The 24,523-nt window shown below is 42.8% G+C and overlaps 1 protein-coding gene and 1 long non-coding RNA gene across 4 annotated transcripts in view; one reads left to right on the top strand and one right to left on the bottom strand.

The window, feature by feature from the left end:
• Positions 1-1,127: 1,127 nt before the first annotated feature.
• ADAMTS18 (ADAM metallopeptidase with thrombospondin type 1 motif 18) overlaps positions 1,128-24,523 on the bottom strand; it is a 150,819-nt gene continuing 127,423 nt past the window's right edge. For all 3 annotated transcript variants that reach the window (XM_082366319.1, XM_082366320.1, XM_082366321.1), the window contains 5 exons: positions 21,445-21,649; positions 18,885-19,070; positions 12,789-13,001; positions 6,966-7,113; positions 1,128-1,289 (listed from right to left, as the gene is read on the bottom strand). In XM_082366319.1, the coding sequence (XP_082222445.1) occupies positions 1,174-1,289; positions 6,966-7,113; positions 12,789-13,001; positions 18,885-19,070; positions 21,445-21,649 (868 nt within the window). In that variant the 3' untranslated portion in view covers positions 1,128-1,173. The remainder of the gene's footprint in view (positions 1,290-6,965; positions 7,114-12,788; positions 13,002-18,884; positions 19,071-21,444; positions 21,650-24,523) is intronic.
• LOC309616187 lies at positions 12,810-23,025 on the top strand. Its single transcript, XR_014237346.1, has 2 exons — positions 12,810-12,881; positions 22,343-23,025. It is a non-coding gene; the product is annotated as an uncharacterized lncRNA (long non-coding RNA).

Genomic DNA, 24,523 nt, shown 5'->3' with positions numbered 1-24,523 from the left:
GGTCTTGGCATATTATGATTTATTAATATTCACATAGCAAGAAGACAGATGGATTTTTCTATTGTACTGTGACTTTTTTCTTGTTAACTAAATCCTAGGGCAAATTTAAACATGTCAGTTGGTAGGAAAAAAACCACAAGTGGCCTTTAATTTTCCAAGCATCTCTGATAATATGTAGGGAGCATTATAAATGATGTTTTCCTCTCCTTCAAACCAGGGCTGTTTTGCTATTTAGCTCCTCTTAGATTTTTACCAGAAATGAACATCTCACCAATTGTGATTCCCAAAGAGCAGACTTGAGGCTCCTGAGTACTTGTTCGACTAGCACCAAAAATTATGAGGTTGGTAGAGTGTGTAGGGCAACAGTGTTTTGTGTGGTTTTTTTTTTTTTCCTTTTTTTCAGAGTGTGAATTTCAATGAAGTGGCGATCTTAACTATAGTTCATGTTGCCCTGTTTTCAGAATATTCCTTTTCAAGTTGTGAATTTTAGTCTTGGAGACTCTCTATAAGCAGAATATACTTTAAACAAAATAATAAAGAACAACACACACACACACACACACACACACACACGCACACACACCAAATAAACAGGACATGAAGCTTGCTAGTCCAGCAGCAAGCACAATCACGAGCACCATTTGGCGTTTGTATAACTTCTGGTTTGGGGTGTCCACAGTTCGGTCAAACTGTGAGCTCCAAGGAAGTTAGGCAGCGTGTTCCGTCCACGTTTGATTGCTCCAAGTCTTAGTCTTTGACTTGAAGTCTTAAAGGGCCTTTTCAAAACTGACGTCTTGGTCATGGAACCCTCTGAGGTTCACAGGGGGGGTCTGTCCCAAAGTTAACAAGAGTCTCACTTTGTCAAAATTTGTCCTATCTCATTGTAAGTCATCACTTCTTGCGTGTAACAGTGCAAATCAAAGCTGTTCTGTCTTTGTTTTATGTTCTTGTAAATCAGATTTGTCATCGCTTCCCATGTTCAAGTGCTTCTGAGTACCATGTGCGTTGGGGAACTGAAAAAGGAGCCTGTCTGTACTTGAGAGCGGGCCCCTCCAACACTGCGGTCAGCTCACACGTGGTCTGCAGTGTTCAGCTTTCGATGGAAATGTGGCTGGTCTCTCCGGAGGTTGGGAGGTAAGACCCTGGCCCTTCCGGGCTGGAAGGGTGTCAAGATCAGCTCTTCCTTGTGCATGACTTGCAGCATTGTTTGCCGTAAAATTTGTGGTTGCAGACACCATGCTGAGGAACAAGATGACACCAGCCGAAGAAATCTACACAGGATGGATCCTCTAAGGTGAGAGAACACATTCAGCACGTTAGGATAGGTTCTTAGCCTTTTTCTTAAGGTCAGGGCCTAGAGAACAAAGACTTGGGGTCGACTTGCCTTGTGCCCCTGAGTGGTTCTTACATTATACATTAGGACTTTGGTGGGAGGGTGGGGAAAGCAGGATTAAGACACCTAAAGGGACCATAGCCATTAACAAAATGTAAACAGGTGGGGGGAAAGTGGGTGTTTAAAAAAAGTCATATCCAGTCTGAGATTAATGTCAGATCCTCCCAAATAACCCGGGGACTACCATTTTGCCTCCAAGGGACGTACCCTAGAACAGCGCATTAGGGATACCCTGAGGATGTTGTTAAACCACTAGTTCTGCTTCAGAAGGTCTGGGGTGAAGACTGAGATTTTTTATTTCTAACAAGCACCCCAGGGTTGCTGCTGCTAATCCAGGCATGTTACTTTGGGGAGCAATGAACCTAATATATTGGGAGTCAGGAAACCTGGATTTAAGGCCCAGCTGCGACATTCTGTGTAGGTTTAAATAAAACCTCATGGCCAATTTGCAAATAAGTGAATTTAAGTCAGCATTAATCTTTACAAACTTCTTTAGTTCTTTAAGAGAACAGACGTGATTATCTATTGGAAGCAGAACAGTGGGCATCAAAGGGTTTTACCCAAAAGGGCCTCAGGAGATACAGAAAGCACATGAAGTTGTATGTAAATTTTTCTTTATATAAACATAAATGCATGTTTTAGGAGTTAGGGTTCAGTCATTCTACTGGATTCTCAAGGATTTTTTTTTTTTTTTTTAATTTTTATTTATTTATTTATTTTTATTTTTGGCGGTGTTGGGTCTTCGTTTCTGTGCGAGGGCTTTCTCTAGTTGCGGCAAGTGGGGGCCACTCTTCATCGCGGTGCGCGGGCCTCTTACTATCGCGGCCTCTTTTGTTGCGGAGCACAGGCTGCAGACGCGCAGGCTCAGTAGTTGTGGCTCATGGGCCTACTTGCTCCGCGGCATGTGGGATCCTCCCAGACCAGGGCTCGAACCCGTGTCTCCTGCATTGGCAGGCAGATTCTCAACCACTGAGCCACCAGGGAAGCCCTCTCAAGGATTTTTGACTTCAGAAATATTTAGGGTCTACCCTACACTCTCATTCATAGCTGGAATTTTTTTCTCTATGAAAGGCTTAAGTCACCCTCAACTCACCCAAAACCACCCTCTGCCCACAGGCACCCAATCATGTCCCTTCCGAATTCATCCTTCAGTGGCTCCCGTGTGCCTTCAGACATGGCATGAAACGTTGCCGCTCTTCTGTGTTTCCTGCTGCTCCCAATTTGTATCCTGTCTTCCTGCGATTCAGAACTGCCTACAGTTCCTTCTTCCCTTCCTTAAGACTTGGTTCCTCTGCCTAAAACTCCCTTTTACACACACACACTTCACCCCTGTCTCAAAGTAGCTCCAGTGATCCTTTTAAAACAGAAATCCATTCATGTCATGTCTCTGCCCCTAACTCTGCCACGGGATCCCATCCACCCAGAGCGAAAGGTACGGTCCTTACAATGACAGACGAGGCCCTAGGATCTGGTTCCCCTAAGACACCTGAGACACTTCCCCTTCATTTCCCTTAAGTCTTTGCTCAGAGGTCACCGATCAGTAAGGCCTTCTCTGACCACCCTATAAAAATAGCAAGCCCTTTGGCCTCCCAGGAAGGACTCTCTATTCCCTCCCTTGCTTTATTTTTCTACACTGGATTTACTGGCATTTATCATATTATGTTTACTAACTATCTGGGTCCTCTCTAGAGTGCAAGAACCTTGAGCAGAGATTTTATCTACTTTTTTTCACTTTGTTCCCAACATCTAGTGTCTTCTGAGTAGCTACTCAAAAAATATTTGTTGAAAAAATAAATTCCCTGTACCTCTCATGGCTGAAACAACCCATTGAAACCATACTAAGTGTCAACTTGGGTGTAAGGATGAAATGGAGTTGTTATTTTCTTTCCAATAAGTCCTGGATATATTTTGGAGGTAGAGTCTAAAGGATTTACTGAAAGGTTGGTAAAGGGTATGAGAGAAAAAGAAGAATCAAGAATGACTCTAGGATTTTGACCTGAGCATCTAGAAGAATGGGATCATGTTTACTGAAATGGGGACCTCTATAGGGGTGGAGGTAGGGCACCAGGAGACTGGTTTAGGATGTATTGTTAGAGATATAAGCTAGACATGAGCTGAAGACTTTGCCTATGTGCCTATTTATACATCTTCAAGTTCAATTATTTTTTAATATATACTTGTACAGTGTCTTATACCCCATTAGCATGTACCCTAATCAATCAGAATGTGCATCTGGATCGGTTTCTATTTAGATTGTAGAGATTATCTTCTTGATGCAGTGGAAATACTGGAGGATAAGAACAGACCACTAAAAGCGTGGTCCTAACTTCACTGTTTATCGTCACTTACCCCTCTCGAGATAAGAATGGAATTTTGACAGGTACCTGCAGCTTGTGCTATAAGCTAAACGTAAGTCCCGAAGCAGACGTGAGGGTCCTCACTATGCTATCAGTCAGTATAAGTGCTGTGTTGGGTTATAGTTATCATGATCATTACTAGTAGCTTGTTATTCGAGCTTCTATGATGAGTCAGGTATTTTATTTACACTATTAAGGACGACCCTAGAGTGAGCTTCACATCTTACATGCAAACAACTGACAAATATTTTTGGCTTCATCTTCAAAATACACCCAGCATCCAGCCACTCCCACTCCTGCGACTGCCCCAGTGGAAACTCGTCCCCTCGCTGGACTGTTGGAGCTGCCTTCTGCAAAGAGCAGACAAGCCCTCGTTCTGTTCTCGGTCCCCTGCCCTCTTCTCGGTATAAGTGCCAGTGATCCTCCAAGTCAGATCCTCCTGCACCCCTGCTCTAAGTTCTCTGTTGCCTTCCGTCTAACTCAGAGTTTTATCTGAGGTTCTTATAATAACTTACAAGGCCTCCAGGACCACTTTTAGCTCTTGGCTTAACCCCCCTCTTCACTGTATTCATCCTACTCCAGGTGTCTTGCTGTCCTGCCTTGATCAGATTTACATATTCCTGCCTCAGGGCCTTTGCATTTGCTGTTCCCTCTGCCAGGAACACTCTCCTTCTAGATGCATACATAGCTCACCTTCCTTGAGGTCATCTTTAGGTCTCTGTTTAAATATCGCATCATCAAAATTGAAACCTCTTCCCTGTGTCACCATGGGAATGCTTACTGCCCACTCACAGTTCCTGAAAACTCAGGGCCGAAAATACACTCAAATCACTTCCCCCAGTGCGCATCCAGCCAGCAACATAAGAAGGAAGACTTCTGGGCAGTAGTGTGTGCATGCCACGCTCCCTACCTTGGGGATGGGAATGGGAGAACTGAGAGGAAATCTCCAACTTAGTAAGACTATAGCCCACGTTTTTGGCCAGGAAGAAACACCTGGGCTTGTGTCCTTCCTATTTGCCTTCTCATTTTACTCCTCTTTCTAAAAGGAGACCTGACTCAGTCAAGAGGCATGGAGAGAAGTCCCTCTTCTAGGAAGCCTTTTCCCACATCCTCCCTTTTCACTTTGCACCATCCCTGCAAACCAGCTAGAGCTCACCGCCATCACAACGCTACGGATGTTCCACCTGTTTTATTTGCTGTGGTGTCTTTCTCCTCTTTTGAGACACTGAGCTCCCTGTGGCTTAAGAACAAGACCCTGCCATGTTCTTTTATCCCTAGAAGAGTGCTAAAGGTAAAACAGTAGTACTTAACACACAGTCTTTTATTTATACACTCCTGCATTTGTTCATTTAACACATGTTGAGCACCTACTGTGTGCCATGTGTGGTGATGGGTGCACAAAATAATAAACATCAATAGCCTTCCCACCGCCTTGCCCCTAGCATGCCTCTTGACTCTCCCCACCTCACAGCCCTGCCCAGGAAATACGTACTCTTGAGTATTTTCAGGATTGGCCTTTGGCCTTTCTTGAAAGTACTGAGGGGGCATGCCCTTTATTTGTGGCCTTCCAGACTGAGTCTCTGTATGTGTGACTTTGTCTGTGGCCAACTGACTAAAGGGTGAAAGTGAAAAATCACCGATGGTGAGGAAAGGAGTCATCAGTCTGGGAGTATATGACCACTTGCTTCTTCCCCTATAAGCTTTCTGCTGAGAAAGGCTGCAGGTCTGTAGAATTCTGGCATTGCCTTAGAGGTGATCTGGCTCTGAACAAGTGCTATATTATTGGTTTTCTTATCTTGTGCAAACCTCAGATAAGAAAGGAGAAAGAGCAGAGGAGAGAAAATTGATGCCTGGAGCTAAGGCTATAAGAAGGAGATAAACAACAACATCAATTTAGAGAGGGAAGTGGTCTGGACAGTGAAGAGAAAGTGAGTAACAGGCCTGAACCCGATTCACCACAAATTGGAAAACCTGGGGTAAGAGACTGGACAGTTTTCAAAACGCTGTGATTGGATAAAGGGAAAACTCAGCAGGTACCCGATGGAAAATGATTCTTGGGCACAAGGAAATCTGATTAGGCTGAATAAATATTTCCTGGTGTTTGTCAGGTTACTTTAAAATAAGATGAACTAGTGAAGAACAATATGGTTCACTCAGACAAGTGAATTTCCCATGTTTCCATCAGCACTCACTGTACTTCATTTGACCTAACTTGAACGAAAAAAAACCATTCAAGTTGTAGTGCTAGGATAATGCATATTCACTGCAATTGTAATTTATCTGTCGCCTCAATTAAAATGTAAGCTCCTAGAGGGCAATTCTTGTTCACTCTTGCATTCCCGTGGATCAGTATAATCTCTGGCATATGGTGGTTACTTTGTTCAACTTTTTTTTTCTTTCTTTTTTTAAAGGTAATTTTTATCTGATATTGGAGTATAGTTGATTTACTATGTTGTGTTAGTTTCAGGTGTACAGCAAAGTGATTCAGTTATACATATATCCATGCTTTTTCAGATTCTTTTCCCATATAGGATATTACAGAATATTGAGTAGAGGTCCCTGTGCTATACAGTAGGTCCTTATTGGTTATCTATTTTACATATAGTAGTGTGTATATGTTCATCCCAAACTCCTAATTTATCCCTCCCTCCCCACGTTTCCCCTTTGGTAACCATAAGTTTGTTTTCGAAGTCTGTGAGACTGTTTCTGTTTTGTAAATAAGTTCATTTGTATCATTTTTTTTTTAGATTCCACATATAAGTGATATCATATGATACTTCTCTTTCTCTGTCTGACTTACTTTACTTATTATGATGAGCTCTAGGTCCATCCAGATTGCTGCAAATGGCATTATTTCATTCTTTTTTATGGCTCTGGCACATGGTGGTTACTTTTTTCAATTTAAATTTAGTTTAAGAAAAGGGCCTTGCAACATTACCATTTCATCCTTTCAAAGTAAAAATTAATGGCTAAAAAAGCCATTAATTGTAGAATTAAATGTTCCTTGCACACCCATGCAAACAAGATCATTCTGAGCAGGAACTTTCCTGGATTTGTGCCTTGTACATCTCTCAGGAGTGCTCTTCACATAGACTTTGATGTGAATGGCACCCCCTAGAGTTGTGCAGTGCATAAGCCGCGCAATCAAATATGGTAGGCTTTTGAAAAATATTCCAAAGAGCAGTAAAACTGACTGGCACGTGGGGGTCCTTTACCTCTCTTCTCAGGAGCTGGACAAAAGTTTGTATTACAGGCTCGTAGCACTGGAGGTTTCTGCCGGAGCAGACAACTGGAGGAAGGCCGGCCCTGCTGAACACAGTGGACTGATCGGGTCTGGACCCCTCCTCCACAGGTCACCGTGCACTGCAGAAAAGGGAAAAGAGGAAGGAGTCAGGAACAATCGGGATGGTGTCCTGTCTGATGTCAGCGACATCAAATAAAAGGAATCCCCATGCTTCATGACATTGCCAAGACGCCTGTCCATAAAATAGGGATTGTCCAGAGCCAGGCACAATGTGCCCGTGGTCCACTGAGTCTCTTCTAACACGTGGGAGCCATGTGATCTGATTAGAAGGCTCTTAAGCAAATGCTATCTATCTCCCCCAAGAGTGTGTGTCTCCTAGTTAAGTGACTCATAAAGAAGAGAGCTTCCAGAAATACAGGAGCTGCTGTAAGAATGCAGAAACAAATAGAGACACATCTAGGCAATTCATCACAGTATTTAAAGAATTCCAGGCAATCTCTGCAGATACGATAGTGGAGGGGATAGTTCAAAACTTGGACAGCGAAAGAAAGAACTCTCCGAGACAGCTTTGGAATTATGCCCTCTGTGCCCAGCTGAATTCTGGGTTAGCATGGTGGATATGGTGCTTCCTAGAAGTCAATTATTCACTGTCCAACTGAAGTTAAAAAAAAAAAACAAAAACTAATAAGGACTGTCAAGTTATTTTTTTTTTCCAGGCACACATATAAAGATATGTGTGCCTGGAAAACAAGAAAATATTATCAGGGAAAAAGATAGCCCTTTAAATAGATTTTTATATGTATTTTGCTTTCAAAAAATTCACTACATTATCCTTATTATTTTTCTTATTTTATTGTGGACAGGTGAGGACTTCATCTCGGACAAGCATCACTTATATGGATTGGCATTTGAGAGGAAAAAATATGTTGAGGTAAAAAGAGTATGAGTTTTGGAATTAGCCCCAAATTCAAATATAGCTGTATTATCGTTATCAAATCATTTAAACCAGAAGTTGGCAAACTTTTTTTGTAAAGAGCAAGATAGTAAATATTTTTATTTGATTTACAATATTATATTAGTCTCAGGTGTACAACAGAGTGATGCAAAATTTTTATAGATTATATTCCATTTATAGTTATTATAAAATATTGGTTATATCCCCTGTGCTGTAAAATATGTCATTGTAGCTTATTATATATACAGTAGTTTGTATCTTTTAATGCCCCTCCCACTCTGTTACTGGTTTGTTCTCTATATTTTTTACATTCCACATGTAAGTGATAACAAACAGTATTCGTCCTTCTCTATCTGACTTAGTTCACTAAGCATAATACCTTCCTGGTCCATTGATGTTGCTGCAAATGGCATTATTTCCTTCTTTTTTATGGCTGAGTAGTAGTCCATTATATACATGTACCACATCTTCTTTATCCACTCATCTGTTGATAGGTACTTAGTTTGCTTTCATATCTTGGTTATTGTAAATAATGCTGTTATGAAAATTAGGGTGCATGTATCTTTTTGAATTAGTGTTTTCATTTTCTTTGGTTACATACCCAGGAGTTGAACTGCTGGGTCATATGGTAGTTCTATTTTTAGTGTTTTGAGGAATGTCCATACTGTTTTCCACAGTGTCTGCACCAATTTACATTCCCACCAACAGTGTATAGGGGTTCCCTTTTCTCCACATCCTCGCCAACATTTGTTATTTGTGTTCTTTTTGATGATAGCCATACTAAGAGGTGTGAGGTAACATCTCACTGTGGGTTGTTTTTTTTTTATAAATTTATTTATTTATTTTTGGCTGTGTTGGGTCTTCGTTGCTGTGCGTGGGCGGGCTTTCTCTAGTTGTGGGGTGAGCGGGGGCTACTCTTCAGTGTGGGCTTCTCATCACAGTGGCTTCTCGTGTTGTGGAGCACGGGCTCTAGGCACGTGGGCTCCGTAGTTGTGGCACGCGGGCTCTAGAGCGCAGGCTCAGTAGTTGTGGTGCACGGGCTTAGTTGCTCTGCGGCATGTGGGATCTGCCCGGACCAGGGCTTGAACCCATGTCCCCTGCATTGGCAGGCAGATTCTTAACCACTGTGCCACCAGGGAAGCCCCTCACTGTGGTTTTGATTTGCATTTCTCTGACGATCAGTGATGTTGAGCATCTTTTCATGTACTCTTTGGCCATCTGCATGTCCTCTTTGGAAAAATGTTTATTCAGTTCTTCTGCCCATTTTTGATTGGGTTGTTTTGGTTTTTGATATTGATTTGTATGAGTTGTTTATATGTTTTGGATATTATCGCCTTATTAGTCACATCATTTGCAAATACTTCCTCCCAGTCAGTAGGTTGTCATTTCATTTTGTCTATGGTTTCCTTTTATGTGAAAAGTTTTTAAGTTTAATTAGATCCTACGTGTTTATTTTTGCCTTAGTTTCCTTTGCCTGAGGAGGCAGATCCAAAAAAACATTGCTACAATTTATGTAAAAGAATGTTCTGCCTATGTTTTCTTCTAGGAGTTTTATGGTTTCTGGTCTTACATTTAGGTCTTTAATCCATTTTGAGTTTATTTTTGTATATGGTATGAGAAAATGTACTAATTTCATTCTTTTACATGCAGTGGTACAGTTTTCCCAGTACCACTAATTGAAGAGACTATTTTCTCCACTGTATAGTTTTGCCTCCTTCATTGTAGATTAATTGACCTTAAGTGCATGGGTTTAATTCTGGGCTCTCTATTCAGTCCCATTAATCCATGTGTCTGTTTTTGTGCCAGTATCATACTGTTTAAATTACCATAGTTTTTTAGTATAGTCTGAAGTCAGGGAGCATGATACCTCCAGTTCTGTTCTTCTTTCTCAAGATTGTTTTGGGTCTTTTGTGTTTCCAAACAAATTTTAAGATTATTTGTTCCAGTTCTGTGAAAAATGCTATTGTTATTTTGATAGGGATTGCACTGAATATGTAGATTGCCTTGGGTAGTATGATCATTTTAACAATATTAATTATATTAATTCTTCCAGTCCACAAACACAGTATATCTTTCCACCTGTTTGTGACCTCTTCAATTTCTTTGATCAGTGTCTTATAGTTTTATGAGTACAGGTCTTTTACCTCCTTGGGTAGGTTTATTCCTAGGTATTTTATTCTTTTTGATGTAATTGTAAATGGGATTGTTTAATTTCTCTGACAGGTTGTTATTAGTGTGTGGAAATATAACAGATTTCTGTACCTTAATTTTGTATCTTACAGCTTTACCAAATCCGTTGATGAAATGCAGTAGTTTTTTTGGTGGTGCATCTTTAGGATTCTCTATATATTAGTATCATGTCACCCACAAACAGTGACAGCTTTACTTCTTCTTTTCCAATTTGGATTCCTTTTATTGCCCTGCCTTGTGCAGAGGCTGCTGACCGCTGGTTGGTGAGGCTGTGTCACAAGGTGGCTGGCTGCAGAACCCTGGGGTTAGTGCTGGCTGGCTGGTGAGCAGGACCAGGGTCCAGGAGATCCCAGGGCTGACGCCCACCTACTGGTGCATTCAGCCAGGTCCTGGGGCTAGTGCCAGCCCAGTGGCAGGCAAAGTCAGGTCCTGGGGTCTGGCTGCAGAGTCCAGCAGTCCCAGAGGCTGTGTCTAAATATTGGTGGGTAAAGCCATTTTCTGACACAGCTGCTGTGGGTCTGGCATGTCTCACAGCTTGTGTTGGCCTGCTGAGGAGTTGGGCTGGATCCCAGGGCAGCCGGCAGCCAAGGTATCTCAGAGCTGGTGTTGGCCTGCTGGTGGGTGGGCTGGGTCCTGCCATGGCTGCCGTTGTCCTGAGGCTGCTGTCCACCCGCTGGTGGGTGAGGCTGGTTCTGAGGCTAGAGCAGGCTCACTGGTAGGCTGGACTTGGGCCCAGGGAGTCTTAAGGCAGACTCTTTGCTGGTGGGTGGGGCAGGATCTGCACCCAGTTAAATTGCTTGGCCTGAGGCGTCCCAGTACTGGTGCCTTTAGGCTGGTAGGCAGGTCTGGATCCCTAGGCTAATCAGCTAGAGGGAGGTTACAAAATGGCGCTTGCCAGCACTAGTGTCCATGTGGTAGAATGAGCTCCCCAAGTGCCTGATGCCAGTGTCTGTATCCAGCGTTTGTTCCAGTTGCTTCCTTCTTCTCCAGGAGACTCTCCAAGATCAGCAGGTAGGTCTGACCCAAGCTCCTTTCTAAGCATGGCTTATGCCCTAGGTCTCAGAGCACGTGAGATTCTGTGTGCACCCTTTAAGAGCGGTGTCTCTGTTTCCCACAGTGCTCCGGAACTCCTGAAAGTAAGCACCACTGGCCTCCAAGGCCAAACGTTCTGAAGGCTCACCTTCCTGGTGCAGATCCCTCGCTCCCTGGGGACAAGCTCTGCAACTGTAACTATCCTCCCATTTGTGAATCACCCACCTTGGGGTATACTGCGACTCTGCCTCTCCTACCCATCTCACTGTGGCTCCTTCTTTATATCTTTAGTTGTAGAAGATCTTTTCTGGTAGGTTCCGGTCTTTGTCGTCAATTGTCGTTCTGTAAATAGTTGTTATTTTGGTGTGCCCGTGAGAGGGGGTGAACTCCTACTCTTTCATCTGGGGAACTCTCCTCTCACAGTAGTAAATATTTTAGGCTTTATGGGCCATACGATTTTTGTTGCAGTTACTCAACTCTGCCTTTGTAGCACTAAAGCAGCCATGAACAACACAAACAAACAAATGAACATGGCTGTGTGCTAATAAAAGTTTATTCAGGCAGCAGTTGGGGGAGATAATTTGCCCACTGGCAATTATTTGCTGATCCCTGATCTAAATGATTTTACATGAATCAATTTCCAAATCTGTTAAAAGAGTAAAATAATGATAAAAATTTTAAAAAGGAATCATAGCAATAGGCATAGCACCTAGTATGAGCCTAGCCAATTAGAGATATGCAGTCATGCTAATTTCCTGATCCTTCCTCCATGTTTTAGTTCCCAGAGCCTCCCAAATACATACCCAAACCTACCTGGCTCCTGTGTTGCATGATGAGGTGGGTAGCACCTCTCTCAAGCCAGTGGGGTCTCTGAAGAGCTACATAACTCCCATTGGTTGTAACAACGCATGGACCAAAACACAGCTTTGGATTCCTGAGGGCATATTATGCTCTAAGACTTAGCATCACATACCAATCCGAGCCCAAAGCAATGTGTCTAAAGTTGCTTCCAAGTCTTTCGAGGAAAAGGGTGTGTCTAACATCTGAGTTTAAAAGCTGGGTGTCTTTGGCTGAATTGCCTAAGTCACTGAGCTTTACCTGCCTCAAAATAGGGACAAAAATACCCACTGATAAGACTGTTTCCAGGATGAAGGAAGGGAATACAGGATGCGTGTACAGTCCGTAGCATAGAAAGGGCTTGACAAATGTTAGCTATTATATTATTCAGAAACATGACATAAAAACCAAATGAGTCAAGACTCTGAGCAGCATTTCTAAAATACAGAAGACTCTAGGGATGGTTTTAACATCACCAACTGTGAACATTAGCACTAAGTGACAGCCCTGGGACTAAGTACTTTATATTATTTACTCATTAAAAAACTAAAAGAGAAAACAAAAACCCCAGCTCTGCAAGATATTATCATCTCAGTTTTCTAGATGTGAAAATGGAGGCTCACAGACGATGGAATCTGCCCAGGGCCGCACGGGCAGTGGAGCTGGCCAAGGCGCTCAGGTTGTTTGGACAGGTCTGTAACAGCAGCAGTTGTAAACTGCCTCCTGTTTTTTGAATCTCTCCTAAATGTAGACCCTCCCCCCCAATCTGTGTGCGCTCACCTGTTGCCATGGCGATGAATACCACCCAGCTGCCATACTGTACACTGGACGGGCTGGACACGCCCCTCGGTTGCAGGTTTCTTCCAAGTCCAGGTTTGGTTTCTTAATATTGCGGCACCGTCGCTCAGGGAGGGTTATCAGCTTGCCCTGGAAGGCCTTCTCGCTGCATTTCATTTCCCTCTTCCTCACCCCCAAACCACAGCTAGCGGAACACTAGGGGCCAAGAAAAGAGGCGTCAGTGGGCAGGCTCTACCGTTAAGTCTGCTGAGCGGATGCGTTCTGACCTAAGGATGCACCATCCACGTGTAATCAGAGGGGTGGGACTGCGGCAGGTCAACCACGCCACACCAGGATCCCAAAAGCACTGCACCCGGTCCCTCATGCTACAGAGGCCGGAGAATCGGAGTCCCTTTCCCAAGGTCACAGAATTCATCAGTACCATAAAACGAAATGAGGCCCTGCCCAGCAGGACCACGAGATGCCACATGGAGGGAGTGAGACCAAGTCCGAGAGAAAGACAAGATGGGCAGAGGATGTGATCAGGGTCTCTGTGTAGTGACTGGATGTCCAGGAATACCTGAGGCCTCTGCAGAGTCAGGGGGTCTGTGTGCCAAGGAAGCAGGGCAGGGAGACTGGGGTTAGAGGCAGTGCAGGGGAAGAACCATCAGGTAACAAGTAACTTCCCTTCATTTTTACCCTGCCTCTCTCTTGGCTGAGATACAACCTGCAGCTGTGGTATGGCAGGAAAAACAAAAAAAGAGAAGGAGGGAGGCTGATGAAAAGTATGAGAAAACCTGTTTTTGTTTTAAACAGTATTATGGAAGACTGTACGAAGCCTTGATGAACTGAATAAATCAGTAAGAATTGGCATCAGTGTAACCATCATAAATAATGAAGGATGGGGATCGGATCAAGATGGCGGAGGAGCAGGATGTGGAGTTCACCTTCTGCCACAAATACATCAGATACACCTGCACGTGGAATGATTCTCACAGAACATCTACTGAACCCTGGCAGGAGACCTCAGACTTTCAAAAGGGTAAGAAAATCTCCACATAACTGGGTAGGACAAAAGAAAAAAAGAAAAAAAAAAAAGAGAGAAAGGAACTGGGACAGGATCTGTGCCCCTGGGAGGAAACTGTGCAAGGGGAAAGCTTTCTGCACCCTGGGAAGTCCCCTCACTGGCAGGGAGATCAACCCGGACAGAGGGGAAGCTTTGGAGCCTTGGAAGAGCACAGCAACCAGTCTGTAGAGGGCAAAGAGGAGAGAGACCTGCCTGGCACCCCCTAGCCTGAGATGCTTCTCCGCTGAGGCAGGCAGGGGCTGGGTGCTGAGGCTCGGGATTTGGAGGTCAGACCCAGGGAGACGACTGGGGTTGGTTGCTTGGAGACACCCTGAGGGGGCTAGGGCGTGGTATGCCCCAACTGAGGGAGTACAGAAAGAAGCCTGGGCCCATCAGAGAGGCAAGGCACTATTGTTGGGGGGGGGGGGTGTGTGCTAGGAGAGGGGCAGGACCGCCATAGGAGCTTCTTTCTCTGTGAGTGCACTCTCCAGCAGCAAAGTCCTGGAGGGGAAAGTCTGCAACCTAGGTTACTCTACCCAGCAAGATTATCATTTCGAATAGAAGGGGAGAGAAAGAATTTCTCAGACAAGCAAAAACTAAAAGAATACAGCAATACTAAACCTATCCTAAAAGAAATACTGAAAGGTCTTTTCTAAATAGAAAGGAAGATATAGGAAGGAGGAAATCACAAATGGAAAGTAAATCACTTAAATAATTCAATATACAGATCAAAAGGAAAAAAAAACTATCTGTGAAAGCAATGATAAACACAAGGAACAGCAAAAGGATAAACATGAAGTTGTAAAAAAGGACATTAAAATCATAAAATGTGGGGAAAGAGTAAGAAAATGTAGATGCTTTTTTTTTTTTTAGAATGTGTTAGAGCCTATTTGACTATCAGTCTAAAAGCAAGCAGATATAGGAAGGGGTTAACATACTTGAAAAACAGGGCAACCACAAATCAAAAACATACAATAGATTCACAAAAACCAAAAAGAAGAAAACACAAGCATAAAATAAAAGGAAATCATTAAATCACAAAAAGAAAAACAACAAAGAAGAAACAGAATTAACTGGTAAACAAGGTTTAAAATGGCAATAAATACATATGTATCAATAATTACCTTAAATGTCAATGGACTGAATGCTCCAATCAAAAGACATAGAGTGGCAGACTGGATTAAAATACAAGAGACCCACCTTAGGGCAAAGGACACAAATAGATTGAAAATGAGGGGATGGAAGAAGATACTTCATACAAACAGCAACGACAAGAAAGCGGGAGTCACAATACTTGTATCAGACGAAATAGACTTTTTCTTTATGGCCTCTGTTTTAAAGAAGGACACTATATAATGATAAGAGAATTCAATACAAGAAGAGGATTTTACACTCCTCAACATATATGCACCTAATACAGGAGCACCAAAATACATAAAACAAATACTAACAGACATAAAGTCTCCAACTATTATTGTATTCCTGTCAATCTCTCCCTTTAACACCCCACTCACATCAATGGACATATCTTATAGACAGAAAATCAATAAGACAACAGAGATCCTAAATGATACAATAGAACAGTTACACTTAATTGATATTTTCGGGACATTACATCCAAAAAAAAACAAAAAACAAAAAACCAGAATACACATTATTTTCAAGTGCACATGGAACATTCTCTAGGATTGACCACATACTAGGGCACAAAACTAACCTCAACACATTTAAGAGTATAGAAATTATTTCAAGCATCTTCTCTGACGACTGCAATGGCATGAAACTAGAAATCAACCATAGGAAAAGAAATGAGAAAAAAACAGATTACATGGAGACTAAACAATGTGCTACTAGAAAAACCAATGGGTCAACAAGGAAATCAAAAAGAAACTAAAAAATACCTTGAAACAAATGAAATGAAAGCACAACCATACAATATCTATGGGATGCAGTAAAATCAGTTCATACAGGGAAGTTCCAAGCAATACATGCCTTCCTCAAAACAACAAGAAAAATCTCAAACAACCTAACCTACTACCTGAAATAATTAGAAAAAGGAGAGTAAATTAGAAAAAGGAGAGTAAACCTAAAGGCAGCAGAAGGAAGGAAACAATACAGATCAGAGGAAATAAAACAGATAAAAAAACAATAGAAAAAATCAAGAGCTGGTTCTTTGAAAGGGTAAACAAAATTGACAAACCTCTGACCAGACTCACCAAGAAGAAAAAGAGAACCCAAATAAACAAAATAAATGAAAAATGCCTTAAAGACTTAAACATAAAACATGACACTGTAAAACTCCTAGAAGAGAGCATAGGCAAAACATTCTCTGACATAAATCATACCAGTGTTTTCTTAGGTCAGCTTCCCAAGGCAATAGAAATAAAAACAAAAATAAACAAATAGGACCTAATCAAACTTACAAGGTTTTTCACAGCAAAGGGAACCATAAAACAACCGAAAAGACAGCCTGTGGAACGGGAGAAAACTTTTGCAAATGATGCAACCAACAAGGGCTTAATCTCCAAAATATACAAACAGCTCATACAACTTAACAACAGGAACAACAAACAACCCAATTGAAAAATGGGCAGAAGACCTAAATAAACATTTCTCCAAAGAAGACGTACAAATGGCCAATAGGCACAGGAAGAGATGCTCAACATCACTAATTATTAGAGAAATGCAAATCAAAACTACAGTGAGGTACCACCTCACACTGGTCAGATGGCCATTATTAAAAAGTCTAAAATAACAAATGCTGGAGAGCGTGTGGAGAAAAGGGAACCCTCCTGCACTGTTGGTGGGAATGTAAGTTGGTGCAGGCGCTGTGGAAAACCGTATGGAGGTTCCTCAGAAAACTAAAAATAGAATTGCCACATGATCCAGCATATAACCAGACAAAAAACTTTAATTAAAAATGATACATGCACCCCTATGTTCATAGCAGCACTATTCACAATAGCCAAGACATGGAAGCAACCTAAATGTCTATTGACAGATGAATGGATAAAGAAAATGTGGTACATATATGCAATGGAATATTACTCAGCCATAAAAAAGAATGAAATTTGCAGCAACATGGATGGATCTAGAGATTATCATACTAAGTGAAATAAGTCAGAAAGAGAAAGACAAATACCATATGATGTCACTTATATGTGGAATCTCAGATATGACACAAATGAACATATCTATGAAACAGAAACAGACACACAGATATAGAGAACAAACTTGTGGTTGCCAAAGCAGAGGGGGGGAGGGAGAGGGATGGATTGGGAGTTTGGGGTTAGTAGATGCAAATTATTACATTTAGAATGGATAAACTACAAGGTCCTGCTGTATAGTACAGGGAACTATATCCAATCTCCAGGGATAAACCATAATGGAAAAGAATATAGAAAAGAATGTATATATGTGTATAACTGAGTCACTTTGCTGTACAGCAGAAATTAGCACAACATTGTAAATCAACTCTACTTCAATGAAGATAAAATAAACAATGAAGGCTAACACTGAGCTTATACTTACAGCAGCTCTATGAGGGAGGTAGGTGCAAGTGTTGGCTCCAAGGTGCCAAGGAGGAAAGTGAGGCTTAGCCCAAGGTCACACCTGTAGTAATCACTGAAGGCTGCTTTTTAATGGGCTAAGTCTGATTCAAGCCCATGCCTTTAGCCATTAGGTTATAATGTCTCTTAAAGAAAATGAGCGAGGAGGAGAGAGGCGGATGTGTTGCTCTATACTTGTCATCTACATAGAATGAAAGGGCATTGATGGAAAAGACCCAGAGGCTGTTGGGATAGAAGCCCCTCCGCTACTGGACCTCACCATCCCCACTAATGACCTTTTCTCTTTCTTGGCATCTGCCTTGCTCACCAGACTGTGGACTCCATAAGAGCAGAGACCTTGCCTTCTGTGTTTCTGATGTACACTTCCGGTTTGGCGTCTTTTCTCATGTTTCCTATGCCTGTGAACTCAAAGGATTTTCCCAAGCTAGAAGTCTGGGCGGCATCTTTAAATCTTCCCTCTCCCCTACCCAACATATGCCTGAAGGTACCAGCCGGCCTCTTTAGGAACTCTCAAAGACCCTGCTTCCCGCCATCCCTGGAAAACTTTCATCTTTTGTTTTCATCACTGCAATATCCAGGCAAGCGCCTTTCCTGCCTCTGGCTTTGGGTTCCCCTCTGTCTGAAATGAAAACCTGATTGTTCGTTCCACTGCTTTATTTAAGATTTTAAATAGCTCCCCAGCATTTATAGGATATATCTGTAGTCCGCCACCCCCGGCCCTCACGATCTGTGCCTGATGAAACCTCTAGCTTCCACCCCAACTGCCTGCCCAGTCCTGCCCTGACTGCGTTATATTCTCCAGTCTCTCCCTTGCGTAGGGTGCACCCTCTGTCTGAATAGCCCTGGCCCTGTCTTTGCCTGATTCCTGCTCATCCCTCAGGCTCACACTCCCTGGAAAGTCTCTTCTGCCAAGGTTTTCTCCTGACACGGGGGTTGGGTGGACCTCAGGCTCTCCCGTGGAATCACAGAGCTCTACCACAGCACTCCGCTTACCTTACCTGTATCTTTTTTAAAAAAATTTATTTAATTTTGGCTGCGTTGGGTCTTCGTTGCTGTGTGTGGGCTTTCTCTAGTTGTGGCTCGCGGGCTCTAGAGCGCAGGCTCAGTAGTTGTGGCGCACGGGCTTAGTTGCTCCGCGGCATGTGGGATCTTCCCGGACCAGGGCTCGAACCCGCGTCCCCTGCATTGGCAGGCAGATTCCCAACCACTGCACCACCAGGGAAGTCCCACCTGTATTTTTATACACATGCTTTATGTGGTTTGGTACCTCCACCGCCCAGGCACTGCCCAATCAGTGTGATGGGTGCTTTATGAATATGTGAGGAAGAAATCAGCAGGGAAGAATGAATAATAAGTAGCCACTTGGTATACATGTGTGGAACAGAAAGGAGCATTGAGTGTTTCGATGCTGGGGGATGAGCTGAGCATTCCCCAAAAAACCCAGCACTACATCTCAACTCATACCTCACTCCACGAAGAGACGACCCACTGGAGCCGACTGTTCTTGGGACATCGTCCTAGGACGCAGCCCTCCTGCGATTCTGGTCTCGGGCTGCTGGCACACCAGCTCTCAGGGACGTCCTCTACCGTCGCAGAACTTTTACACAGGACTTCACGTTTCCTCACCCCTCGCCCACAGGTCTTAGAACACTTGAGATTTAAAAAAAGGCATGTAACATGTTAGTCTCAAAAGACTGTCTTCCAGGTGAATTCCAGGCGAATGCATTAATGAAGGGTTTACAAAGCAATTTTTAAGCACTAGAACCAAATGCCCAATAAAATTCCTTGCAGCCAGCAGAATAAATCTTTCCTCCATCCAGAGCCTCTAAGTACAGATTAGTGTTCACTTTCAACATTCTGAATGCCCAGGGGTTGCTGTGTTGCCCCAGGTCTGAAGACAAGTTTTATTCTTAATGGAGAAGAGAGGGATTCTGTGCACAGCACACATGATAACAATTTGGAAAATGGTACAGGGCCTATTCATTGATGTAACTGTATCTCTCTCTGGCACAAGGCAGAGTCAATCTGGGCATTGGTGAAAGAGGACTGTCAGTGCTTCGGACAAGGAGAATAATAGCAAAGTATAATATGTACAACAGGGATGGCAACAGACCGTGACATTTATAAAAATGGGGCGGGAGTGTCCAATTCTTGCCCCTAACATCTGCTATTTCTAGGCGGGGCATTGTGCTAACTCTTGGGGAAAAATTAAGTCGACACTCATCAAATATTTGGAGTAACTGTGCACGGTGGGCTCATACTCTTCTACTCTTACTGTCTTGACCTTCACAAGGACTGTGAAATATGTAAGGCGGCAAATAATCTCCTGGCTTTCAGATGTGTAGTTCAAAAGTTGCCAAGATCACTTAGAAGACTTTGGCCCCAGGCTGGGGTGTGCCCTCAAAGGACGTGTCCCCTCCCTGGCCTTTACAGTCTTCTTGTTCGCCTCTCAGAAGGGCCGCTCGAGATGTGGTCCCATTTGTCTTGGCTCTTTGTGAGTTTGCAAACATCTGGGGCACCGTTCCAAGCCTGCTCAGAGGACCAATGGGAATTCTCATTCTTCATATTTTTAAGGGAGATGGAGACAGGATGATGATGATATCATAATAATCATCTCTCTGCAAACCACAGCAGAGAACATTTATTTAATGCCTTCTGCGCATGATGATATACCTTAGTGTATACCAGGGCCTATATCACATGACCCTCTAACCAGCCCATGAGATAATTGCTATTATCCTATTTTACAAAGGAGGTGTTTGAGAGTCACAGAGCTTAGGTACCTTGACCAAGATGAATCGACCGTCTGCCAAGTTGTGGAGATGGGCAAATTCGTCTGATATCAGACCAGGGCTCTGCACCCCTAAACATCTCTCGTTCATGTTCATAACATCCAAGTAGTTAAATTCTTATTCAATAGAATTCTTATTTATCACAATTTTTTTCCAGCATGGTAACATGTTTAAATTGCTGCCCAAATGGTTTCCAGAGCCATGGTCTCTAATGGAAGAACTGGCTGCTATCACAGTTCTGAAGGACCCCTTTCGTATTAACTTCTCAAAAGGACATATTTGGTTTTAGTTGTCAAATAAAAGGGGGTGTGAGGGTGCAAGGCTAAACTTCATCCGAAATCAATACTCTCCAGGATGTAATGCACCCTATGGGGAAACTCGGTAGAAATGTGGTCAGGGGCTCCTGTCTGGCTTCATAGTTCAGGTGATGAAACCTCTGCATTTTCTTTGCATTAATCCCTAAAACTGGCTTGCCATCCATGGTTTGGCAGAGGCTGGGCTCTCACCTGCAAGGATGCTGTGTACCAGGGTTCTTGGCACATTTTGGACCAGATAATTTTCGGGGGGCTAGACATTTTTTACAATGCCCTGTGCATTGTAGGATGTTTCCCTCTACCAACCAGATGCCAGTAGCACCATCCTCCAGAGCTGCGACGATCAAATTGTCTCCACGGCCAAATTCCCCTGGGAGGGCAAACTGCCTCCAGCTGACACCCTCTGAGTTGTGAATGTCAGGTAGTTCTAGGGCTCTTCCAACTTCATGAGTTTGTACCTTTCATTGGGAGTTCGTGGCAAGAGCCAACTTCACGCCCAACTCCTCTCTGTAGTCTAATAACCGCACCTCTTGCCATTGAAGCAAGAGTTAAATACCCTTTCTATGCCTAGTTCTTGCTATTTTCCGTTTGCTTTGGAGAATTCAGTAGCCAGTCTCATCTGCCAATCCTCCAACACTCACTAGTCTAGCCTAAATGGACTCCATATTCTAAATTTTTTAGGAGATTAGACTTTGAAGTATTCTAAGCTGTTGTACAGGGGCTCTCACACTTCCGGCTGCATAAGCATCCCTACAAATGCTAATTAAAATGCCCCATTTCACATTAACTCAGTGTGATTCCCACCAAGGTATAAACAGCTGAGACACTCTTAGGGGAAAAAAGATACCACCCGTATTTTTGTCGCCTTCCTTTTCCATGGGGGAACGAGACCAATGACTCCAAGCCTTTCCCACTTACCTGAGACCAGGGCCCAGGGCTCCATTCTGGAGGGCAGCCATGGCTGTTGCAGACTTGAACCTGAGTGGGTGTGCTCACTGGGCAGAGAGAATGCAATACCGCCTCCTCCTTCTGGAAGGGCTTCTTCTGGACACACTGGACCTTCCGGCTCTGCTGGCCCCCCGCACATGACCTGCTGCACGCGCTCCATTCGCCTGGCTTCCAGCTTTCGGTGAAAGACAAAATCACTTCTGGTGAAGCTACGACCATGGGTCATCAATTCCAAAGCAGTTACTGTGAAAGATTAACCACCTGATGAAAGCCTAAGGTCAACTGTAGAACCAAGACGGCCAATTCATACTGATTCTGCTTTTATAGATTTTCAAGCCTATGTGAATGTGGTCCGTTTGTAGGGAATCACATTTAATCACCACATAATTCTGGGGAAAAATACGTTCCTGTCCTCTGCAGGCAAAGAAACATGTGCCATTTGGAAATGTGAGCGATTCATTCATTCAGCCAATTGGGATCTTAAACCCTGTGCCACGGGATCTCCTAGGCATTAGGGTTGGAAAAAATGAATGAAGCAATGCTTTTCCCATTAAGAAGCCTATGGAAGAGGTGGCTATGTGAACAAATAAAGAAGATACTTTCTGATAATTGCTACAAAGAAGTTAATAAAAGTACAATAAGGAGACTAATGAAACAAGGGGTCAGTGAGGGGGAGAGAGGGGTGTGTGTGTGCACGCATCTGAAAGAGAGAGGGGCACATTCAGAGAGGGTCTTACAAAGAATATTTCTAAGTAGGTGGTTCCCCCGACTACTTTCTCTGGTTAGCCTTAAACTTTACTGATGGCTTAGAGAGATAATCTCGAGTTCTTTATTTAAAGATTGCCAGGTCACTGTTTTTTTTCCACAGCTGTCTGAGACTTGGTGTACACTGAAGAATGATCAACTGAAACCATGAATCCTTGTCAACAACTGCCTGTGATTAATTGAAATTCTCTGATTTGAAGGCCTAGCATTAAAAAGATCCACCAGATAGGATCATGATACATTTCAAAGCATCAATGTCTAAAACTGCTCTTGGTTTACAAATATTCTAAGTATCATTTGAAAGCATAAAAACATCACTGAGACCAAATATGTTTTTGTTACACCCCTGCATTTCTGCATCTTCCTAGTCCTATGATTTTTGCTCTGGTTTCCCCTGCCCCAAGCCTGAGGGGTGAGGTTAAAGACCTTTCTGTTAGTCCAGAGAATTTAGTACATGAGTTCTAGGATTTTAAGTATTCTAAAACATTGCATAAGCCATGTTATCTTAGTTAAAGAGAGATGATACCAAATAAAAGAATTCCTTATATTTGTACAATCATTTTATCTTACAGTAAGATGCAAAGAAAAGATATATATTATCGTGAAATTATTAGTTTTAATCAACCCCGACCTCACTGACCTGATTCCTCCACTGTCCATTTTCTCCCTTATTGCCTTTTTTTTTTTTTTTTTTTTTGGCCGTGTCTTGTGCCTTGCACAGAGTCCTAACCGCTGGACCACCAGGGAAGTCCCCTTACTGGTTTTTTATATTTATCATTTTTATAGCACATATCTCACTGCATCTCAATTATCTGTTTACACATCCACCTCTTCCATTCGATGGTGGGTTCACTGATGGCAGGAACTACAGGCTATTCGTCTCCAGTCCTCAGCTGAGGACCTGGCGTACCGTAGGGCATATAACATGGTCATCACATGGGAAAATAATGGAGTTAGATCAGATGAACTCCTTTGTCCTTAGAACTCTAATTGTCTAAGCCCTTATTTCTAGTATATCTCTGCGGAACAATAGTCCCTAAAAGGTCTCATTATTCAACAGGAAATACTGAGATAAATAATAGGGTTGCAGGGAATTCCCTAGAAGTCCAGTGGTTAGGACTTCGCAGGTTTGATCCCCGGTCAGGGAACTAAGATCCTGCATGCCTCTCACTGCAAGGCCAAAAGAAAAAAAAAAAAAAAATAGGGTGGCATAAAAGGGAAAAGAAGCAAAAGATACTGCCCATTTCACTCCAACTCTGTAGAGTCACTGCAGGGGCTGTTCTGCTTTTAAAGAGCCAGCAAACTTGTTACTGCACAGAATATCATTTCTACGTGGAGCCATCAGGAAAGTTCTGGGAGTTAAGCATGACCCATGCTCTCTCTCCCTTTTCAAGGATGTACATACAAATGGGGTTCCTTTCTTTTCTTGGTGGAGATAAACAATGATGGAAAGGAGGCTTAAAATAAGAAAATATTAGCTTGCCATTCAAGTGTACTGACAATCCCTACAGGTACCTAAACGTACACACACATGCGTGCGCACACGCGCACACACACACGCACACACACCCCCATCTAAGGGAGAGGTTATTCCACAAGGATCAATAACACTGTCTGGTTATCATGTCTTAGAGCCACGGGATATTTTTAGAGCCAGACACTTCTTAGCAAGAGAGAAAATTCCATGGAAGCCCCTCACATGTCTTTCTCCTTTTTGTGTTCAGGATACAGCTGGTTCCAAACTCTAAGGGAAAAACTGAGTTAACAATTGGGCCTAGGGGATTGGTGGGGAGCTGAAGCCCCGAACGATTATGACAAATACACTATTTACAAGGAAAAAAATATGTATGTATATAAAAAGAGTGTGCAATATAATCGCATCACCACAAAGCAAACACTACTTATTAAGATGATCGGAAACAGCAGGGAACACAACAGTGCCGTAGAAGAAACCCTGTCAACTCTATATAAATACATTTGGCAGAAGATAAATCAAACAAGAAGAGACTCCATTTGGCTGGGAACATTACTTAAAATTAGTGCTCAAATAGTAGTGTGGATAAAATCAATCCAAAAGCAAACCCACTGAGTTCCCCACAGTGTCTCTTCATCAAAAATGGGGTTACCACTTGGGCTCTACTCCTTTCTTTTTACTCTGTGTCATGCTACTGTGTAATTTGCATTTGGGCTTTCATGGGTTGCAGAGTAATAATGAGTTTTAAATTCTTGGATGACTCTATAAAAGTTAAGCATACAACCACATAGAAATTTAACTAACATAGGA

Source organism: Balaenoptera borealis, assembly GCF_965194805.1.
Source record: "Balaenoptera borealis genome assembly, chromosome: 19".
NCBI lineage: Eukaryota > Metazoa > Chordata > Mammalia > Artiodactyla > Balaenopteridae > Balaenoptera > Balaenoptera borealis.
The sequence above is the reverse complement of the archived record's forward strand: the minus strand, read 5'-3'. Positions and strand labels throughout refer to the sequence as shown.